A 20,130-nucleotide genomic window follows, 5' to 3' on the forward strand; every position below is an offset into this window, starting at 1 on the left:
CTATTTTTTTCTTTTTTCTTTTTTTTAAATACTTTTTTTTAAATCACTCTATATACTTAAAGTTCTTATTTTTCCCATTTGTTCATTCTTCCTTCGTTCTACAGTAAAATTTTTTTTTCTACTGCTCTTAATTTTTCTCTCATCTAATTTATTTCCTTAAGAATTATTAAAGATATTTTTTTTTAACTTTTTAAAGCTAGTCGACTAGATTTTTTTTTTAAACAAAAAAAAAATTAAAAACTCGAATATTATATCTAAATTCTAAAAATGCGAAATTTTTAATTCTGCATAATATTTAGTGGAAAATTCTCTATCTCAATAGATATTAAAAAGCACGTTCTCCCTCTCTCGTGTCAATTATCAATTCCTCTTTTTTTTTTTTTTACAAAATAAAATCCAAAAGAAAAAATGTTTTTCAATTCCTTTTCATCAGACTTTCTTCTATTTCTCAAAATTTTCAATTCAATTCGAAGAATTTTATCACTTTTTGTTTTTTTTTTCAAAAAAAATTTTTTTTTTCAAAAAAAATTTTTTTTTTTTTTTTTTGATTCTTCACTTTGACAATTTTTGAAAGTTGTTCACTTAATTAGTTTTTTTTTTCTCAATATATAAAGAATAGTTCTGAATAGTTTAATAGCAGAAATTGACTTTCCATAGAAAAATAATTTTTTTTTTCTTTATATCACTTTATTTTTCTTATCTCTAAATACTTTTTCAGTATGTGTATGTATATATAGTATTTTTTAAATATTTTTCATATACAATTTTTTTTTCGATTTTAATTTATTTTACACTTCAATTTTTGTTTTTTCAACTATGAAAAGTATATTTTACATAAAGGTATTTTTAATTTCAAGTTATTTTCTGCTTTAAGGAATTGTAAAGATTATTTTATTCATTTTTTAAATAATTTTTTTTAAATTAATAATTTTTGATTTTTAAAGTATTTTTTTTTTTTGAAATTAAAATTTAAATACCACTTCAAAGTAAACTCATTTAAATGTATTTTCCAGTTCAAAGTATTTTTCACTTAGTTGGAATTTTTTTTTTTTGAAAATTAAATGCCACTTCAAAAGTATTTTTCACTTCGAGGTATTTTTTTTCAAAATTAAAATTGATTGCCACTTCAAAGTATTTTTCCACTTCGTAGTATTTTTAGTAATTAAATTAAAATTTCAAAGTATTTTTTCACTTAGAAGTATTTTTTGAAAATAAAATTAATTACCACTTCAAAGTAAACTCATTTGAAAGTATTTTTTGAAGGTATTTTTCAAAAATTAATATTAACTTCAAAGTATTTTACACTTCGAAGTATTTTTTTTTTTTTTGCAAATAAAATTTATTGCCACTTCAAAAGTATAGTTTTCACTTGGAGATATTTTTTTTGAAAATTAATTTAAGTATTTTTACACTTCAAGGAATTAAATAATCAGTATTTTAAAAATTATATTAATTTTCATTTTTTAAAAATTTAACCAAGTATTCTTCACTTGAAAAGTATTTTTAAATTATCATTGTTTTTAAATATCACTTTAGATTACTATCAAATCTTTAATAGCTTCATATTATCTTCAATATAATTATATTCTATAAATATCTTTTTTTTTCTATAAATATCTTCAATAATTATTCATTCAACGTTTATAATTTCTCGAATATCTTCGAATTTTTTTTTAACCATTTAACTTCAATACTTTTTTTTGAAATATCTTTATTTTTACGTTCATTGTCAATTTTTTCATTAGGGTTTTCAAATATCTTCAGTATCTTCAATTAGCTTCAATTATAAGTGAAAATTAACTTTTTATTTAAAAAGGAAAAAAAATTTCTTCTATTTCTTCAATTATTTTATTTTTTTTAAATCACTTATCAAGCGTATATCCTCAATTATCTTTTATCTTCAAATATCTTCAATTATCTTCCATTATTTTCAAATAGCTTCAATTATATTTTATTATCTTCAAATATCTTCAATTCCCTTCGATTATTTTCAAATATCTTCAATTATTTTCGAATAGCTTCAATTATTTTCGAATATCTTCAATTATATTTTATTATCTTCAAATAGCTTCAATTATCTTTAGTATCTTCAATTATTTTCAAATAGCTTTAATTATATTTTTATCTTCAAATAGCTTCAATTATATTTTTATCTTCAAATAGCTTCAATTATCTTTTATTACCTTTAAATATCTTCAATTATCTTCAAATATCTTCAATCATCATTCAACAATGTTTATTAATAAATTTTTAATTAATTATCTTCAATTATTGTTTAATTTCATTATTATCTTCTTTTTCTCTCCATATATTTTCAATTTTAATTTTACTTTGTTATCGATTAAATAGCTTCAAAAATATAATATATAATGAAATAATTATAATATAATAATTATTATAATTTAATACTTATATTAAGTTAATTATAATAATAACGTAATAATAATAATAATAATAATAATAATAATAATTTAATAAAAATATAATAAATTTTTAATGAATTATGTAATTTTTACTTTGTTATCAATTATCTTCAATTAACTTCATTTATCGTTATTTATCAATCCTTTTTTAAATATCTTCAATTATCGCTGAAGAATATTAACCAGTCTTTTTTTGATTATCTTCAATTTTTTCCCTTATGAATCAATTTGTCATTTTAACGTTGTTTATATAGTAATATTTGCTTTTTTTTATTTATATATTAATCCGTTTATTATTCTTTTGTAAATATCTTCAATTATCAGTATTTTGATGTTTTTTTTCTTTATCGATTTATCGTCAAATATCTCTTGAAGTTATCATGTAAATTCTCTTTTAAATATCATCGTTTAATGTTGATTATCGTTTTGGTTTTCATAAAAATTCTCTCCCCTTAAAGATTCAATTTTCCAATATTCATTTTTTATTTTTAATTATAATTTTTTTTATGTAGAAGTGTGAATAAATTTCTATTTAATATTTTTTTTTCCCCTCTAATCTAATGAATAATTTCAATGAAAACAATTGTTTGAATTTACAATTTCTTTTTTCAATTTGGAAAATTCATCATTTCAGGTCCCTCGTTAATTTAATTTCTTTTTTTTTCATTCATTCAACTACATCGTCACTATATATTAATCTCTTCGAGAAGAAATTATTCCTCAAAAATTTGTCCCAAAATTAAAGTGAAATTCACTTTTTTCTTCTGGTAGTTTATCATAATGTTGTTTATCAATAACATTTGTATCACACAAAAAAAAACAAATAATTCCACTTAGATGTTTTTCTTCTTCTTGTTATTGTTTTTAAATATCTTATTGAAAAATACAAATGTATCTCAGGGAATTTATATATTTTTTGCGAAGGGAAATAATAATTTTTTTTTTTGTTACTTAATTTTCATTTTATTTATTTATTTATTATTATTATTTTTTTTTTTTTTTGAAGACCGAGGACGATTTTCCGAAAGTCCGAGGAGCTCCCAGCTTCGGACGTGCTTTGCTCCTGACTGCTGGAGATCAGGGAAGAGGGCTCGCGCTTTTCCAAGGGAATCAATACCAGACACTTTAGGGGGGGGAGGAGGGAAGAGGTTTGCAATTCCATATTATAAGGGTGGGAGGTCGAGAGAAAATAGAGGGAGGTCAGGGCTGTACGATAAATTTCCTCATTGGTGAAAATTCCCACATTTTCCTCTATATATATATATATCTATATAATTTTCATCATCGTCATCAGTGGATATTGTCAACGAAATATTGATTTATTGGAAAATTTTCATTTTTGTCCTCCTTGCAATTATAATTTTTTTGTTGCCATTTTTTTTATTCTATTTTGACCTTTCTAAGATTTATTTATTTATATTTTTATTTATTTACTTATTTTTGTATTTATTTATTAATTTATTTTATTTATTTACTTATTTTTTTATTTATTTATTAATTTATTTTATTTATTTATTATATTAGTTTACAAAAATACCCAAAACCTAATTTTTATTTCACTCTTATTACATTTAACGATAAAAAGAAAAATAATTCTAGGTTATGTTTATGATCGTTTGGAGTAAAAATAAGAACAAATTTTCTATACAAATATTTAAGTCTCTATTATACTTTCTCAAAAACTAATTTTGTTTTTAGATAAGTAAAAAAGGAACTTTTAATTGCAATAAGGTGAAATTATCATAAACATAACCTATAATTTTTGTCTTAGATCACTTTTTTCTAAGCGCGTCATACATATTAAAATATATTACAATTAAATTATAAAATTATTATTATTATTATTATTATTATTATTTTTATTGAATTATTATTAACATATTAAAATTTTTCTATTTTATTGTTAAATTTTTATTGGCCAATTGGCACACAAGGTAATGTAATTCAAAATTTTGTATACAGGGATGGGTTGTGAAAATTATTAAATCCAACCTCCCAAATGTTGCATTTTACATACGCAACATTTGGGACATTGCATTTAATAATTTGATAACCCATCCCTGTATACAAAATTTTGAGTTTCATCACCCTGGGGGAATAGTTTATTTAGATACTTCTACAATAACTTTTTGTAATTAAATTGACTTGTTGTCAACAAGAACAAAATTCATGGAGCATTTACACCTTTGGTAAAAAAAACTTTTTATTTTGCATTTTCCGAAATATTCAAACCTGATTGGTTATTCACAATCTGATTGATAATGGACAACCAATCAGATTTGTGTATTTCAGAAAATGCAAAATAAAAAAATTTTTTTACCAAAGGTGTAAATACTCCATCAGTGTTAAAAATATGATTTTGATAGTGGATTTTATTCACGTCGATGAAAAAAAAAATTATTGTAGAAGCACCTTTATAACATCGAAACTATTGTTCGTTGGCCTTAAAAGTATATTTCAACTTCAAAAGGTTGATTTCCATTGTCCCCACTTATGCAATTTGTCATAATTGTTGTCAATTACCGCACCCTGCTCTAGTAAAAATTTAGTAACTTTTAATTTTAACAATAAAGTCACTAAATTTTCACTAGAGCAGAGTGCGGTAGTTGACGAGAATTATGACACAAATGACGAGTGGGAACAATGGAAACTAACCCAAAACCAAGGTATTGTAAATGTAACCTAAATTCATTTTTGCTTGATGAAAAAAAGAGCTGAACAGAGCAATTAGCAATCGATTTACAATCGAAAATCGATAATTTAAAAAGAAATTCGTTTTTCAAAATAGGAAAAATTCTATTTTTAGATTAAATCGAAAAAAATTGGTGGATCACACATCAAACAGATGTGAAATTAGGTTAGTTTTTGTTATATTTAAGCATGGATTTTTAGATTATAAATAATAATAATAATAATAAAATAATAATAATAATAATTTATATACGATGATATAAAAGACCAGCAAATTTTTATATCTTGTGAAATGAAAAGCTCCGTGAAAGTAAAAAAAAAAAGAAAAAAAAAATAGATGTATGATGCTCGGGATTACACCCGACGGCATAAAAGAGTTTACGACTCTTTTTGATTTCGCGGATACGACTATAAACCTTTCCTTTAAAGTCGACAGACTCAGTTTCTATAACTATATAACCATCGACAGTTGTGTGTCACTATATATATGTAGAAATCTCTTCAAAGCTGCGCCATTAATGCAGTCTGAAATATATATAGCAATTTATACCAACATATTACATGTGGTATTAACATTTTTTTTTTTACCTGTCATTCATCGTAAATCTCATTTTTTAAGTATGTACTTAACAAATTTTTGTTTTATCTTTTGGTAATTTACCAACACTAATGAAAAATAGAAACACAAATAGTAAAAAAGAAAATCTTACCATAATGTAAGTTACAGTTTTATTTGATCGTTATATCTGATGCTTTTCAGGGATGGGTAGGTAAAATTATATTAGGGTACGTTTACAATTCTGTGTTTGAGGTTGGTTTCCATTGTCCCCACTCGCCATTTGTCATAATTTTCGTCAGCTACCGCACCCTGCACTTGTAAAAATTTAATAACTTTAAATTTTAACAATAAAGTCACTAAATTTTTACAAGTGCAGGGTGCGGTAGTTGACGAGTAGGGACAATGGAAACCAAACTCAAACACATAATTGTAAACGTACCCTAATATGCATGAATTCTGCCTACCCATCCCTGCAATGGCAAGTGGATACAATGGAAACCAACCAAAATTGACTAGAGTTGATTTTCAATTTTTTACCCAGGGATGGGTATATAGAATTTGGTACATATTAGGGTACGTTTACAATTCTGTTTTTTTGCAAATCACGTTTGAGGGTCAGCTTATATGTTTACATATAAAATCTATAGAGAGGGTAGCAAGCAGGGTTGGGCAGGTATTCTTCAAAAATTCCACTATAATTCGGCCACGGTTGGGAATGTTTGTAGAGTGCAAAAGGAGAGGTTCCTCTAAAACGTATAATTCCAGGGATGGGTACTTATGAAATTAAGAAACAATAAGGGAAAGTCCCCGAAAAAAATAAATATTTTATATACCCATATGAAAAAAAGCAAAGGCTAATTACTAAATAATAAAATAATTAATAAAAGATTAAATAATATATTAATTTTTACATTTAATTACGATTTGATTTTCTAAAATTTTTTTTTTTTAAATTAATTTATTATATTTACTTTCATATTTATTACATATAATTATTTTTATTATTATAATATAATAATAATAATAACTTTTATAATAATAATTATTATTATGATTATTAATATTATTATTATTATTATTATAAAAAAAATTAGAAATTAGAAAAAAAATCAATTTCTTATTAGATTCAAGGGAATCGAATTGCCTCATTATGAGGAAGTGTCGATTGACCTACTTAGTTTAAACGGAAGTAAAAGATCGATGCCATATTGCAAAAAAAAAAAATAAAATAAAAACACTTTGACTGATTGTATTGCTATATATAAAAGTTTATTACAAATTTAAAGAACTTTCTTTCCAATTTCTGCTATTATTTCAGTTTCGATACTTCAATTCAATCTATTTTTTTCCCATTTTACTTTTAATTTAAATCAATTATTCACTTTCTCTTTTTTCCGTCGTTTTATTTTTAATTTCAAAAAAAATTTATTTCCAGAAATAAAAATTATTTTTTTTTTTTGTTAATTAACTTTTTTTTCAAAAGTAAAATAATAATAATAATAATAATAATAATAAATGGAAAAAAATAAAATAGATATCTTGAAACCCAAAAAAAAACAGAAGAATATTTGCACTTTTATTAAGAAAATGCTCACGAGAATTTCTGAAAACTTGAAAAGAAAAATTTCCCACGGGATTATTTCATTTTTAATGAAAATAAATATTTAAATATTACCAACGAGAGTGTTACATTTCCATATGATAATGGTATATATATATTTGGATTGAAAATTTAAAACAAAAATAGTGACATCGAAAATATTTCAACTATTTAAATATTTTTAATATTCAAAAAAATTATTTTTTTATTTTTAGTTAATTTTAAAATTCTTTCGAATTGAAAAAAATTACTCTTTCAAAAGTAGAAAAAGTTTTTAAAAACGTATGAAAAAATTGTAGTGAAGAAAAAGAGTTTTTTAAAATTTTTAAAAAATAAAAACTAAACTAAATCGAAAGGAAACTATTGGGAATATTGTGTTGTATATATATAGAGTGTGGGATATAGAAGTGAATTGAAAGAGCTGAAATTGGAACGATAAGGTCAAATGGCACTTGGTTTTGCTCACCTCTGAAGACGTCAAGTAGCAAAGCCTCGAGTCGGTGCTTTCTAAAGAAGCTTGTTGCACAATTCCATACCTTCCTTCTCGATCTGACATATAATCCGATCGGATACTGTCTTGTCGATCAAAAGTGCTTCTGCGAAAATAAAAAAATAAAATAACCCCCCCACCCAATAAAAGCAATTTAGAAAATTTTTCATCTTTCTTCTTTTTTTAGGGTTTCGTGGCCCAGAGGCGAAAGCCTTATAGTTTTACTTCGGCGTTCATTCGTCCGTCCGTCTTACAAATTGGAAGTCAACTGTACGACTTCCGAAATGTGACAGTGTCACATTTAGGATCCTCCACCAATATATAGTTATAGTTTCGCTTTGACGTCCGTCCGTCTGTCGTAAAAATCGGAATTCAACTGTACGGCTTCTGAAATGTGACAGTGTCACATTTCGGATCCTCCACCAATATATAGTTATAGTTTCGCTTTGGCGTCCGTCCGTCCGTCTGTCGTAAAAATCGGAATTTAACTGTACAACTTCTGAAATGTGACAGTGTCATATTTCGGATCCTCCACCCATGTATTAACGTTTTAGCATCTATTTGTTTGTTCGATGTAAAAACCCTCCTACAGAACGAAAGTCAACTGCACGACATCCAAAATGTGACACTGTCACATTTCGGATCATCCACCCATATTTTGATCTGAATTTAAAAAGCCACGAAACCCTAGATGTAGGTGCTTTCCTAATTTTTTTTATTAAATAATTAATTAAATTTTAAATCTAAAAAACAATTGTGTTGTATATTTATAATTTAATTAAATAATTTAATAATTTAATTATTGAATTTTGTTTACAAAATTTAAAAAACCTCAAAAAGTAAAAAAAAACAACCGAAAAGTGGATAAAAAATATTTTAAAAAGTAAATAAATATTTTCTAAATAAATAACAATTTTTTTTGGAAATAAGAGAAAAATCTTTTTTTTTTTTTAGTATTTCTAATTTATATAAAGAAATTGTAAAATAAAAAAATTGTACCTTTGCTCAAGAGAATCAGTTCGATTTGATTTGTAGCCACTATCGTTGAGGCTTCCTTCGTGTCGAAGTGAGGGAAGTGAATCCCAAGGGGATTCCCTTTTGTGTACAGTGTAACTAGGATTCATTGAACTGGAAGCAGTTGAGCCAAGAGTTGAACTTGCAGACTGCCAACCATCCGAATGTCGAAACCATTGGGCGCGAGCTGATTCTCCAATACAAGTTGCGCATCTAAAAAAAAAACAAAAAAAAAAAATAGAAAACAAATTTCTATTTGAAAAAAAATTAAAAATTCTAAAATACAAAAAAGGGAGAAAAATTTAGTAGTTTATCCATATAGGAGATGAGAAAATACACCCAGAGAAATGTTTTATTTCAATCAAATATAATTATATTTGAGTTAAATAAATGTATATTTGTCTCATAGCCTACTAGCCTATTTATTTGGCGTAATTAAAATTTTTTTTATTTAAATCAAATAAAAATTTATTTAAATCAAATAAAAATTTATTTGAATCAAATAAAATTTTTTTTGAATCAAATAAATATTTGGCTGTGAGACATATATATCATTTCTCTTTGTGTAAATAATGCTGGCAAAAATTGGAATAAATAATTAAAATCAAATTTTCGAAATAAAATAAATAGGAAATAAATATTTTTTTAATTGGAAATTTATTTAGGCAATATTACCTGGAATTATAATCACTGAGATAGCCTCGATCTCGATCGATGTCGCGATCTCTTTTCTCTCTGACAATTTCATTTCTATCGCTGTAATATCCATCGCGATCTTTACTGTTTTGCCTCTCAGTGCAATAACGATAGGACAGAGGCAATGTTGACGATTTATTTGAATTTGGTCCTGAAAATAAAATTTTTTTTTAAATTTCCTTCCTAGGGGCCTAAAAAATTGAATAGAAATTTCAATTCTTTTCCCAGGGGTTAAGAAAATAAAAATATAAATGACTTACGTCGTCTGGTAACATGTGGTGTGCGTTGCACATTCAGCGGAATATTTTCTGCAAATTCTGAAAATTAAAACATAATTCTTTGTCAACTACCGCACCCTGCTCTTAGTAAAAATTTAGTGACATTCTAGTTAAAAAGTTACTATATATAAGGGTTAGTTTCTTTTGTCCCTACTCGCCATTTGTCATAATTCTTAATTGTCAACTACCGCACCCTGCTCTAATGAAAAAAGGATTTTATTGTTAAAATTAAGTTACTAAATTTTCACTAGAGCAGGGTGCGGTAGTTGACGAGAATTTATTTTTTTGTTTGCAGTATTACTTGGATAATATTATTAAAGGATTTTTATTATTCAGAAAACTTCATTTAAAGAATTTTTATTATTCAGTTAACTTCATTTAAAGAATTTTTATTATTTATGATAACTTTTCTACTGATACATATATATATTCTTTTTGGAAACTTACTATAAATTCATTGAAATTAAGGTAATTATTTTCCAATGAATCGCCAGTTTGTTTCCAATGATTTCGTATCGAAAGGGTTATCGTTTCAAAGGATTTTTATTATTCAGAAAACTTCATTTAAAGGGATTCTTATTATTCAGATAACTTCTCTATTGATACGCCACGAACTAATAAAATTATTATAGAAGTGTTACAATTTTTCGAACTGCCGTCAAATATCTATAATAATTTTATTAGTTCATGACTAATGGCGTAACCAATCGGTTGATTTCCATTGTCCCCACTCTCCATTTGTCATAATTCTTGGTCAACTACCGCACCCTGCTCTAGTAAAAATTTAGTAACTTTATAGTAATTTTTAATTTCAACAATAAAGTCACTAAATTTTCACTGGAGCAGGGTGCGGTAGTTGACGAGAATTATGACAAATGGCAAGGATGGGTAGATAGAATTTGTGTATATTAGGGTACGTTTACAATCCTGTCTGTGAGTGAAAAGTTGGTTTCCATTATCCCTACTCGCCATTTGTCATAATTCTTAATTGTCAACTACCGCACCCTGCTCTAATAAAAAAGGAATTTTATTGTTAAAATTAAGTTACTAAATTTTCACTAGAGCAGGGCGCGGTAGTTGACGAGAATTTATTTTTTTGTTACAGTATTACTTGGATAATATTATTAAAGAATTCTTATTATTCAGAAAACTTCATTTAAAGAATTTTTATTATTCAGATAACTTCTCTATTGATACGCCACGAACTAATAAAATTATTATAGAAGTGTTACAATTTTTCGAACTGCCGTCAAATATCTATAATAATTTTATTAGTTCATGACTAATGGTGTAACCAATCGGTTGGTTTCCATTGTCCTCACTTGCCATTTGTCATAATTCTTGGTCAACTACCGCACCCTGCTCTAGTAAAAATTTAGTAACTTTGTAGTAATTTTTTATTTCAACAATAAAGTCACTAAATTTTCACTGGAGCAGGGTGCGGTAGTTGACGAGAATTATGACAAATGGCAAGGATGGGTAGATAGAATTTGTGCATATTAGGGTACGTTCACAATCCTGTCGGTGAGCACCCTGCTCTAGTAAAAATTTAGTAAATTTATTGTAATTTTTAATTTCAACAATAAAGTCACTAAATTTTCACTGGAGCAGGGTGCGGTAGTTGACGAGAATTATGACAAATGACAAGGATGGGTAGGTAGAATTTGTGTATATTAGGGTACGTTTACAATTATGTATTTAAGGTTGGTTTCCATTGTCCCTACTCGCCATTTATCATAATTCTTGTCAACTACAGCACCCTGCTCTAGTAAAAATTTAGGAACTATTGTTAAAATTAAAAGTTACTAAATTTTCACTAGAGCAGGGTGGGGAATTTAAAAAAACAAAAAACTCACCGAGATTTTCCATACTTTGCGACAATAAAGCCTCAAATGTATGAAGACTAATACTCTCAGCGTCCATTCCTTTGGCAAGTGTATTTCTCAAATGCATCTCATATTCAAGTAGAAGTCGATTCGTTGCTGGACTACCCGGCGTTGATACCGATTGTATATTTTGTTGATGATATTGGCCATTATTACATTTACGTGAATTACAATGATTCGTTTGTTCCATATCTGAATTGCCATTCGATGAACTTGGCGTTGTTGCATAACATTGATTGTCAAATATAACATTGTCCGATGGTGGAGACACGTCACCTGTGCACCGATTAGGTTCCAAATCTAAGTACATCCGGCTTCTTCCATCTAAGATGATGAAAAAAAAAAACAGGCTACGTGCAACTTTTTTAATGGAATGTGTGCGATGATAATGGTTATAGTGATTTGACCAACACGTGTGCTCATACTTTTATTTAAAAAATTAAAATGAGGTTAGAAATTTAAAAAAATTTAGCATTTTTTGATAAAGAATTTCTAAAATAGAGGAAGAACTAAACTAATTTTTGTTTTAAGAAAACTATTTCCTAAAAATACAAATTTTTTTTTAGTGATAGGGAGAACTGTTTTTGTATTTACATGACTGCGTTCGAACGCTACGTTTTACGTTCGAACTCCGTTATGTGAACACAAGTGCAAAATGCATATCTCAAATCTAGTATTATAGTTCATGCTTATTCTCTTTTCTTCATACAGTCTTGTCGCGGTTGGAAAAAAAAAATTTTTTTAGTCGGAGAACTTCATTAAAAAAAAACTTCAATTCTCACTTTTAACCAAAAAAAGTACCTAAAATTTCAGCAATTTCTATTTTTTCAGTTTTATAATTTTTTTTGTTAATTAAAATAAATGAGGCTGAAATTTTAGGAAATCAAGTGAATTGATTTTGAAAAGGGAAAAGTGCGGGGGGTTTATATAAAAGTACAAAAAACTAAACTAATAAAAATAATTTTTTTTTTAAATTATTAAAAATAAACCATTTTAACGTACTATTTTTGCTGTACTGCCTTGCCATATCGTGAACGCTTCTTGATCCCTGAAATTTATTATTATACGGCGTTCTATAGTAATAATTTTCATTTTCACCCTCAGACATCATATATTTCTGATTATTATTGCTTGGATGATAATGATAACCAGGATGTACGTGATGTCGTTTACGTGACATTTCAGGCGATGTCACTGGACTATCAACACTTGACATTGGTTTTAACATTCTTTTTAATGTATTTGAATCAAGACTCATTCCATTTTGTGCAGCATTTTCAATTCTCATGTCATCAGTACTTTTACTCTTTGATTTTCTTGTATGATTATTATTGACAATATTAAATATATTACCATTTTGCATTTCAAGTTCAGTATAATCTGCCGATTTTGTATGATGTAATTGTTCACGACGAAATGTTTTATTTTGTAATGTACCACCAGCTTGTACGCCCTCTGATTTTAATGTTTCCATTCCATTTTGATGTGTTGATGTATCTTGATTTTGTTTTGTACCTTTTTTTGGTGATATCGACGATCCTTTATCCTCAGGACTGTCGATCTGTAAGAAAAATTTTTTTCTTTTTTTCTTTAAAAAGGAAAATTTCTGCCATACACAAAAAAAAATTGAGAGAAAAAATAAAATTGTATAGGAAATTTTTTTTTTTTTTTTTGAGAAAGAAAATTTTTTTTTCACCTGCGAGCCAACTGTCGCGGTTCCAATGCCAACGGTCGCGGTTTTTGGTGCCGTTTGACATGTTTCGTTTTGCTGTTGTTTGTCTTGTTTTTTAATGGAATCGCCGCTTTTCATTGTTTTCCCTAGAGGTTGATTTGCGTTATTGACATTGTCGTAGAGAGACGCGCTGGACGTAGCCGCCGTTATTTTATCACGTCCTGGTGTCATTTCCATTTCAGTCGAACGTGCCATTGTTCTTGGCAATGTTGATGCACCTACTTCGTTAAAAGTTTTAGAAAAATTTAGAAAAAGAATCTTGAACCAAAATTTGTGATTTGAAATTTTATTGATTATGCAATTCTGTTTTTTATATATTTGATGCTCGAAAAAAATAAAAATTAAAAAAAAATAAAAATTTAAAAAAAATAAAAATTAAAAAAAAATAAAAATTAAAAAAAAAATAAAAATTAAAAAAAAATAAATAAAAAAAAAGTTACTTTAATAAAGCAGAAAAGATACAAAGACATTAAAAAAAATAAAATCAAACAGATAACATAAAATAATATTTCTTATAATTTTTTTTATTTTTATTAAACTTTAAAATTAAAAAAAAAAAATTCAATATAATTTGAAAAAAGTGACTAAGTTTTTGTATTGAACTTTAGAACAACAAAAAAGCATTAAAAATTTTTTTAAATAAGTATTAATTTAGAAAAAAAAGTAAAGTAAGAGATGTAAGTTACGGTGGATCAGTGGCAGAATACCCGGCTGCCAATTGAACTACTCGGGTTCGATTCCCGACGGATGCAATTTTTAAAATATTAAAAATATACAAAAAAAATTTAAAAAAAAATATTGTAAATAAAAATAAAGTTAAAAATAATAAATAAATTAGACAAAAATAAAAAAACGGTAAAAAATTTAAAAAAATATGTAAAAAAGTGAAAAAAAGAATAAATTACAAGAAAAAAAATAAATGATAAATAAAAAAATGTTGTATTAACGAGAAAAAAATATTTAAAAAAGCGAGAAATAACATTACAAATAAGCTAAAATAATTTTAAAAAAATTAAAAATTAGAAAAAAATTTAAAAAAAATATTGTAAATAAAAAAAGTTAAAAATAACAAATAAATTAGAAAAAACTAAAAAGAAAACGGTAAAAAATTAAAAAAAATATGTAAAAAAGTAAAAAAAAGAATAAATTACAAGAAAAAAATAAAAGAAAAATAAAAAAAATATTGCATTAACGGGAGAAAAATATTTAAAAAAGCGAGAAATAACATTACAAATAAAGATAAAATAATTTTAAAAAAATTAAAAATTAGAAAAAATTAAAAAAAAAACATTGTAAATAAAAAAAAGTTAAAAATAACAAATAAATTAGAAAAAACTAAAAAGAAAAAGGAGAAAAATTTTTAAAAATATAGAAAAAAATGAAAAAATAAATAAAATATGAGGAAAAATAAAAGAAAAATTTAAAAAAAAGTTGTATTAATCAGAAAAAATATATAAAAAACGAGAAAAAATATTATAAATAATGATAAAAAAGTTAAACAAAAATAAAAAAATATATAAAATAATTAAAAATAAATAAATATATAAATATGTAATAATAATACAAAATTAAAAAAAAAACATTGCAAATAATAGTAGAAATTAAATATAATAAATAAATTAGAAGAAACTAAAAAGAAAAATAAGGAAAATTTTAAAAAAAAATGTAAAAAATAAAATACAAGAAAAAATTTTTTTTAAAAATTTAAAAAATAATGAAAACAAAATTTAATAAATTAATAAACTAATAAATAATAAAAAATAAAAAAAAATAAAAAATAAATTTAAATAAAAAATGGAATATAAAAATAAAAATAAATAAATAAAATTGAAAAAAATAAATACTTAGAATAAAATTAAAACAAAAAAAATATATTAATACGAAAAAAAAAGTAAATAGAAAAAACAAAAAGGAAAATTAAATGAAAGTATAGATAAATAAAAAAATATAAATAAATAAATACTAAATAAAAAAAATAGAAAAATATAAATAAATAAATACTAAATAAAAAAAATAGAAAAAAATAAATAAGAAACACAAAAAGGGAAATTAAATAAAAGTAGATAAAGAAAAAAATAATAAAATGTAAATAAATAAATAAAAATAATAAAATTAGAAATAAATTAAGCAACAAATAAAGAAATCAAGTAAAAAATTAAAATCTAAATAAATTAATAACTAAAAAAATTTTTTTTTAATAGTTAATAAAATAAATAAAAAAATAATTTTAATACTAAAAATTAAATTATTTATAAATTTTTAAATTCGATTGTAAAATAAATAAATTATCAACGTATACAAAAAATAGAATCGCTTCAAAACAATTTCAAATGATTTGGCTCAAGAAACATATATTTTTTTTTTGTCTAATTTGTCTTCGATGAATTTGAAGAAGAATTTTTCTACAAATTTTGGAACGAATTTAATAACTAATTTATCTAGTTTTTTTTTTGTTTCTAAGATTTGTTCTTTTTTTTTCTAAAGTTGTAGGGTTTTTGTATCTATTTGTTTTTCTTTTTTTTTTTGAAAGGAAGAAAGCAGGACAGTAATATAATAGAAAGCGGTACATATGTTCGTGGTTTTTTTTTTTTTTTTTTTTTTTTCTCTATCTGGATGAAATATTTTATCTTACCACAAGGGGTTCGATATCGTGGATCCTGACTTCGAAGTCTTGCGAGTTGCTCGGGTGTCATACAAGTGCAAATTGGCTCTTTCGATCTATTTGGCGAGGCAGGAGTCGAAAGAGGCTTTCTTCGTGTTTTGTTTTTTTGTTTATTTGGTGGCTCCAACTTGAGGGAGTAGGAAGACGAGGCCTTACGTGCAATCTTAAAGGAAGGTGACTGTAAAAAAGAAATTCACGACCAATTAAAAAATTATTTAAAATCGTATGTCCACAATAAAAAAAAAATGTTTAAAAAATAAAAAAATATTTTTTTTTTATTTTTTTTTTAAATTACTTTTAATAATTTAAAAGTGATAACGTTAGGAAAGAAAGAAAAAAAAATATAAGAAAATTTAATTAAAAAAAAAAAATTTATCAAATTTTTTTTTAATTTTTTTAATTTTTTTTTTATAAAGTATTATGAAAAAATTACTTTATAATAATTTTAAAAAAATAACGATAGAAAAAAATATAAAAATTTAATTACAAAAAAAATTGGATCATTATAGGAAATAAAAAAAAAATAATTCTAATTCTTACGCAACATTCGCGAAATTGTTTCGCATCAATTGGAGAAGTAAAATTCAATCCCCACGTGTCATTAGTCATTGTGTCTTTCCAATAAACAAAGCATTCCGATGCTAGGCCGATTCTTGTTCCTAAAAAAAAATAATATTATTTACCCAAAAAAATTATATTAAATATTAAAAATACTATATTAATTATAAAATTTGTAAAAAAAATAAAAATAAATTGTGACGCACACTGAAGAAAGAGAGCTAAACAAAAAATTTCTAGGTTATGTTTATGATCGTTTAATGGTGAGCAATTTTTTTTTTAAAAGTCTTGTGACGCTTCTACTATTTTTTTATTAGTTCGTGGTGTATGGCGTGAAATAGAAAAAGACACAAATCTATCGCTTTCCTTTTCTATCTCACGCATTGCGTTCATTGTGGGTTGGCCTTAAGCATTACGCGCCACGAACTATGAAAATTATTATAGAAGTGTCATGACTTTTCAAAATGCCATCAAACCGAAAAAATACATATATTTTATTATATTTTTTTTTCAATGCTTAAAAATTAATAAAATATGCAAATTTTTTTTTGTATTTTAAATAAATAAAAATAAATATAAATAAATGAAAATAAATAAAAATACATAAAAAAAACGAGAATAAATAAATATAAATAAATAAAAATAAATATAACTAAATGAAAATAAATAAAAATATATAAAAAAATGACAATAAATAAAATAAATAAATATAAATAAATAAAAATAAATTTAAAAAAATAAAAATAAACAAAAAAAGATAAAAATAAATAAAAATAAACGAAAAAAAATAAAAATTACTGTTAAGATATTTTTCTCAGCTGCTAAATAAAATTAAAAAAAAAAAATTTAATGGCAGATAATATTAATTATTATTTTTTCGTTTCTAAATTTTTTTTTTATTTATAATTTAAAATAACAATTAATTACCTGGTTGAACGAGTCGAACGTCGAGAATTTTGTCCACTTGACTATTGTAAGCTGTAATATGAAAAATGCATTCTGGCGAATCCTGAATGCAAACAATATTCACCGGAACCAAATCCTCGGATATTTGCTGCCATTTTACTGAACCACTACTCGCGCTCACATGAAATACTTCGGCCCAAAGTCTGCGAAAAAAAATTCTCCTTTTAGTTCATTATTTCTTTTTTTTCTATTTTTTACTTTTTTTCCATGTGAATTTTCAAAAAAAAAAAGAAAAAAGGAAAATAAATTGATAATTTCAGAAAAAGGTTCTAAATAAACATTTTCTACTTTTCTACATAACTAATTGCAATCAATTTCTAAATTTAAATTATTTTTTTAATTAATTAAATATTTAAATAATAATAATAATAATTTTACTATTTATATAATTATTAACAATATTTTAATAAGTTTATATTTAATAAATTCTAAGGATTATTATTATTATTCTTTTTCTCTAATAACAATTAATTTATTTAATAGAACAAATTATTATAAAAATAAAAAAAAAAAAATTTTTTATTAATTAATTTCTAATTGTAGAAAAATTATACACGTAAGAATAATAGAAACAGAGAAAAGGAAATGAAACAATAAGCTTGTTATAATTCTAGAATATTTTCTAAGCATGCTAAGCGTGACGATTTAGTGAAGTTATGAGGAGAATTAAAATATTTTTAATCATTAAATTAAAAAAAAAAGAATTATTATCTTTATATCCAATAAGTGAAAGAAAACATTTGTTTGATATATAAACAAAAAAAGACCTTGGTCAATCGACAGGGTTGGGTAGTCAAGATTATCGTAAGCAGAATCACGTTAAAAAGCTATTGTGCATTGGCCTTTAAATGATATTCCTTGAGATAATTTTACCTACCCAACCCTGTCGATTGACCTACCGGTTGGTTTCCATTGTCCCCCCACTCGCTATTTGTCATAATTTTCGTTAACTACCGCACCCTGCTCTAGTAAAAATTTAATTTTAACAATAAAGTCACTAAATTTTTACTAGATCAGGGTGCGGTAATTGAACAAGAATTATGAACAAATGACGACTGGGGGACAATGGAAACCGAAAAAAAATGTTAAAGGTCAACGCACAATTATTGTTTCGCATAAACGAGATGTATGCGATAGAAAAGGATAGAAATATATCTCTGTTCTTTTCTAACTTATGCTTCACTTTAGCAGAACGACTTTCGCGAATCTCTCTATATATATATATTGTGTTCGTTGGCCTTAATATAGAGAATGGCAAATTCTCAAACATAACCTCAAAATTGAAAACTAGTTTTTAACGCAAATACAAAAATTTAATAATTTCAAAAACCATTTTAGCAAATCTGCTTATTCACTTTTTGTGGCAAAAAAAAATGAAAATCTTTTATTAAAAAAATTAATTATTTAACAAATGATTTTCATTTTTTTTTTCCCCCACAAAAAGTGGGTGGTGACTGAAATTACTATTTATTAAAGTTTTGGATACAATTTTTCAGTTTTGAGATTATGTTACATCCATCCATCAAGTGGTTAAAAAAGTCTACACTGAGAAACTTTTGGGGCAGCTGCTCTCCCAATCGAAAAATTTCTATATTCAGTTAACTTTATACTCAATATTTATCATGAGTTTTTATATGAGTGAAGTTAACTGAATATAGAAATTTTTCGATTGGGAGAGCAGCTGCCCCAAAAGTTTTTCAGTGTACTATAAAAAAAACTTAAATTAGGACAAAATTTTAGAAAAGGGAATTTTTTTTTTTTTAAAATAAAAAAAGAAAGAGAAAAATGAATAAATGAATGAAAGTTGGTGAAAGGGAGAGAGAGTGCTTGTTACGCCAGTGAAAGAGGACTAATTAGGGTGCGAAATAGTGAAAGAGAGAAAGAATGGAGAGAGAGAGGGTTAAAGGGTAAAAAAAAGGGGAGGGGGTGTGAGAGAAATCGGAAGTGTGAATAAGAAGAAGAAGAAAGAACAAAGAAGAGTTAGGAAAATTTGAGAGAATTTTTTTTTTTTTTTTTTTTTTGGAAATAATACATGGATTTTGGTATTTAAAATGATATGTGGTATGGTTTTATGGTATATGCGCACCTCTTCCTCTCTCTTAAGCTTCCGCACCTGAGCAAATGGCCAGTGTCACCTCTTCGTGCTGCATTTCCGGTCATTCCAGGTCTCGTTCCCGTTTGCCATGGGGAATCCTCATAACGATATGCTTTTCTAATCAAGGGAGCACAGCTGCAGGACAACTTATTACCCATTTTTTTTTTTTTTTTTTTTATTTTTATTTACACTTTTTACTCTTTGACCTCGATTTTCTTTTCAGCGATAATTTTTGCTTTTTTTAATTTCTTTTCTCTCTTTTTTCTTTTACTTTTTCACTCTAATTACCTTTTTGTTGTTTTTAATTTGTTTCTTTTTTAATATTTAATTTTTTTATTTTCTTCTTTCAAATGATTCTTTAAATTTTTTTTTCAAATTTCTTCTTTAATCTTTTTTCTTCTAAATCTTCTTCTTTACGTTATTATCTTTTCTTCTTAATTACTGTTTTTATTCTCTTCCCTATTTTTTATTCTTGTTTAA

The 20,130-nt window shown here is 24.9% G+C and overlaps 2 protein-coding genes across 6 annotated transcripts in view; one reads left to right on the forward strand and one right to left on the reverse strand.

Annotated features, from left to right (window-relative positions):
* Window positions 1-20,112, reverse strand: part of LOC127290010 (protein still life, isoforms C/SIF type 2) — a 35,912-nt gene extending 15,800 nt beyond the window's left edge. Inside the window, exons 1-11 of one of the 5 annotated variants that reach the window (XM_051318349.1) lie at window positions 19,669-20,112; window positions 17,517-17,698; window positions 16,572-16,690; window positions 16,002-16,209; window positions 13,334-13,590; window positions 12,640-13,198; window positions 11,608-11,961; window positions 9,734-9,790; window positions 9,453-9,624; window positions 8,763-8,990; window positions 7,740-7,869 (exon numbers count right to left, since the gene is read on the reverse strand). In XM_051318349.1, coding sequence (XP_051174306.1) covers window positions 7,740-7,869; window positions 8,763-8,990; window positions 9,453-9,624; window positions 9,734-9,790; window positions 11,608-11,961; window positions 12,640-13,198; window positions 13,334-13,590; window positions 16,002-16,209; window positions 16,572-16,690; window positions 17,517-17,698; window positions 19,669-19,808 — 2,406 coding nt within the window. In that variant the 5' untranslated portion in view covers window positions 19,809-20,112. Of the gene's footprint in view, window positions 1-7,739; window positions 7,870-8,762; window positions 8,991-9,452; window positions 9,625-9,733; window positions 9,791-11,607; window positions 11,962-12,639; window positions 13,199-13,333; window positions 13,591-16,001; window positions 16,210-16,571; window positions 16,691-17,516; window positions 17,699-19,641 lie in introns of all 5 variants that reach the window. The other 4 variants (XM_051318351.1, XM_051318348.1, XM_051318350.1 and 1 more) reach the window with 4 other exon arrangements.
* Window positions 1-20,130, forward strand: part of LOC127290022 (transmembrane protein 70 homolog, mitochondrial) — a 144,682-nt gene that overhangs the window by 40,491 nt on the left and 84,061 nt on the right. The window lies entirely within an intron of this gene.

The sequence above is a fragment of the Leptopilina boulardi genome, unplaced genomic scaffold (assembly GCF_019393585.1).
Source record: "Leptopilina boulardi isolate dan_hultmark-lab unplaced genomic scaffold, ZJU_Lbou_2.1 LbouV2_55, whole genome shotgun sequence".
Taxonomy (NCBI): domain Eukaryota; kingdom Metazoa; phylum Arthropoda; class Insecta; order Hymenoptera; family Figitidae; genus Leptopilina; species Leptopilina boulardi.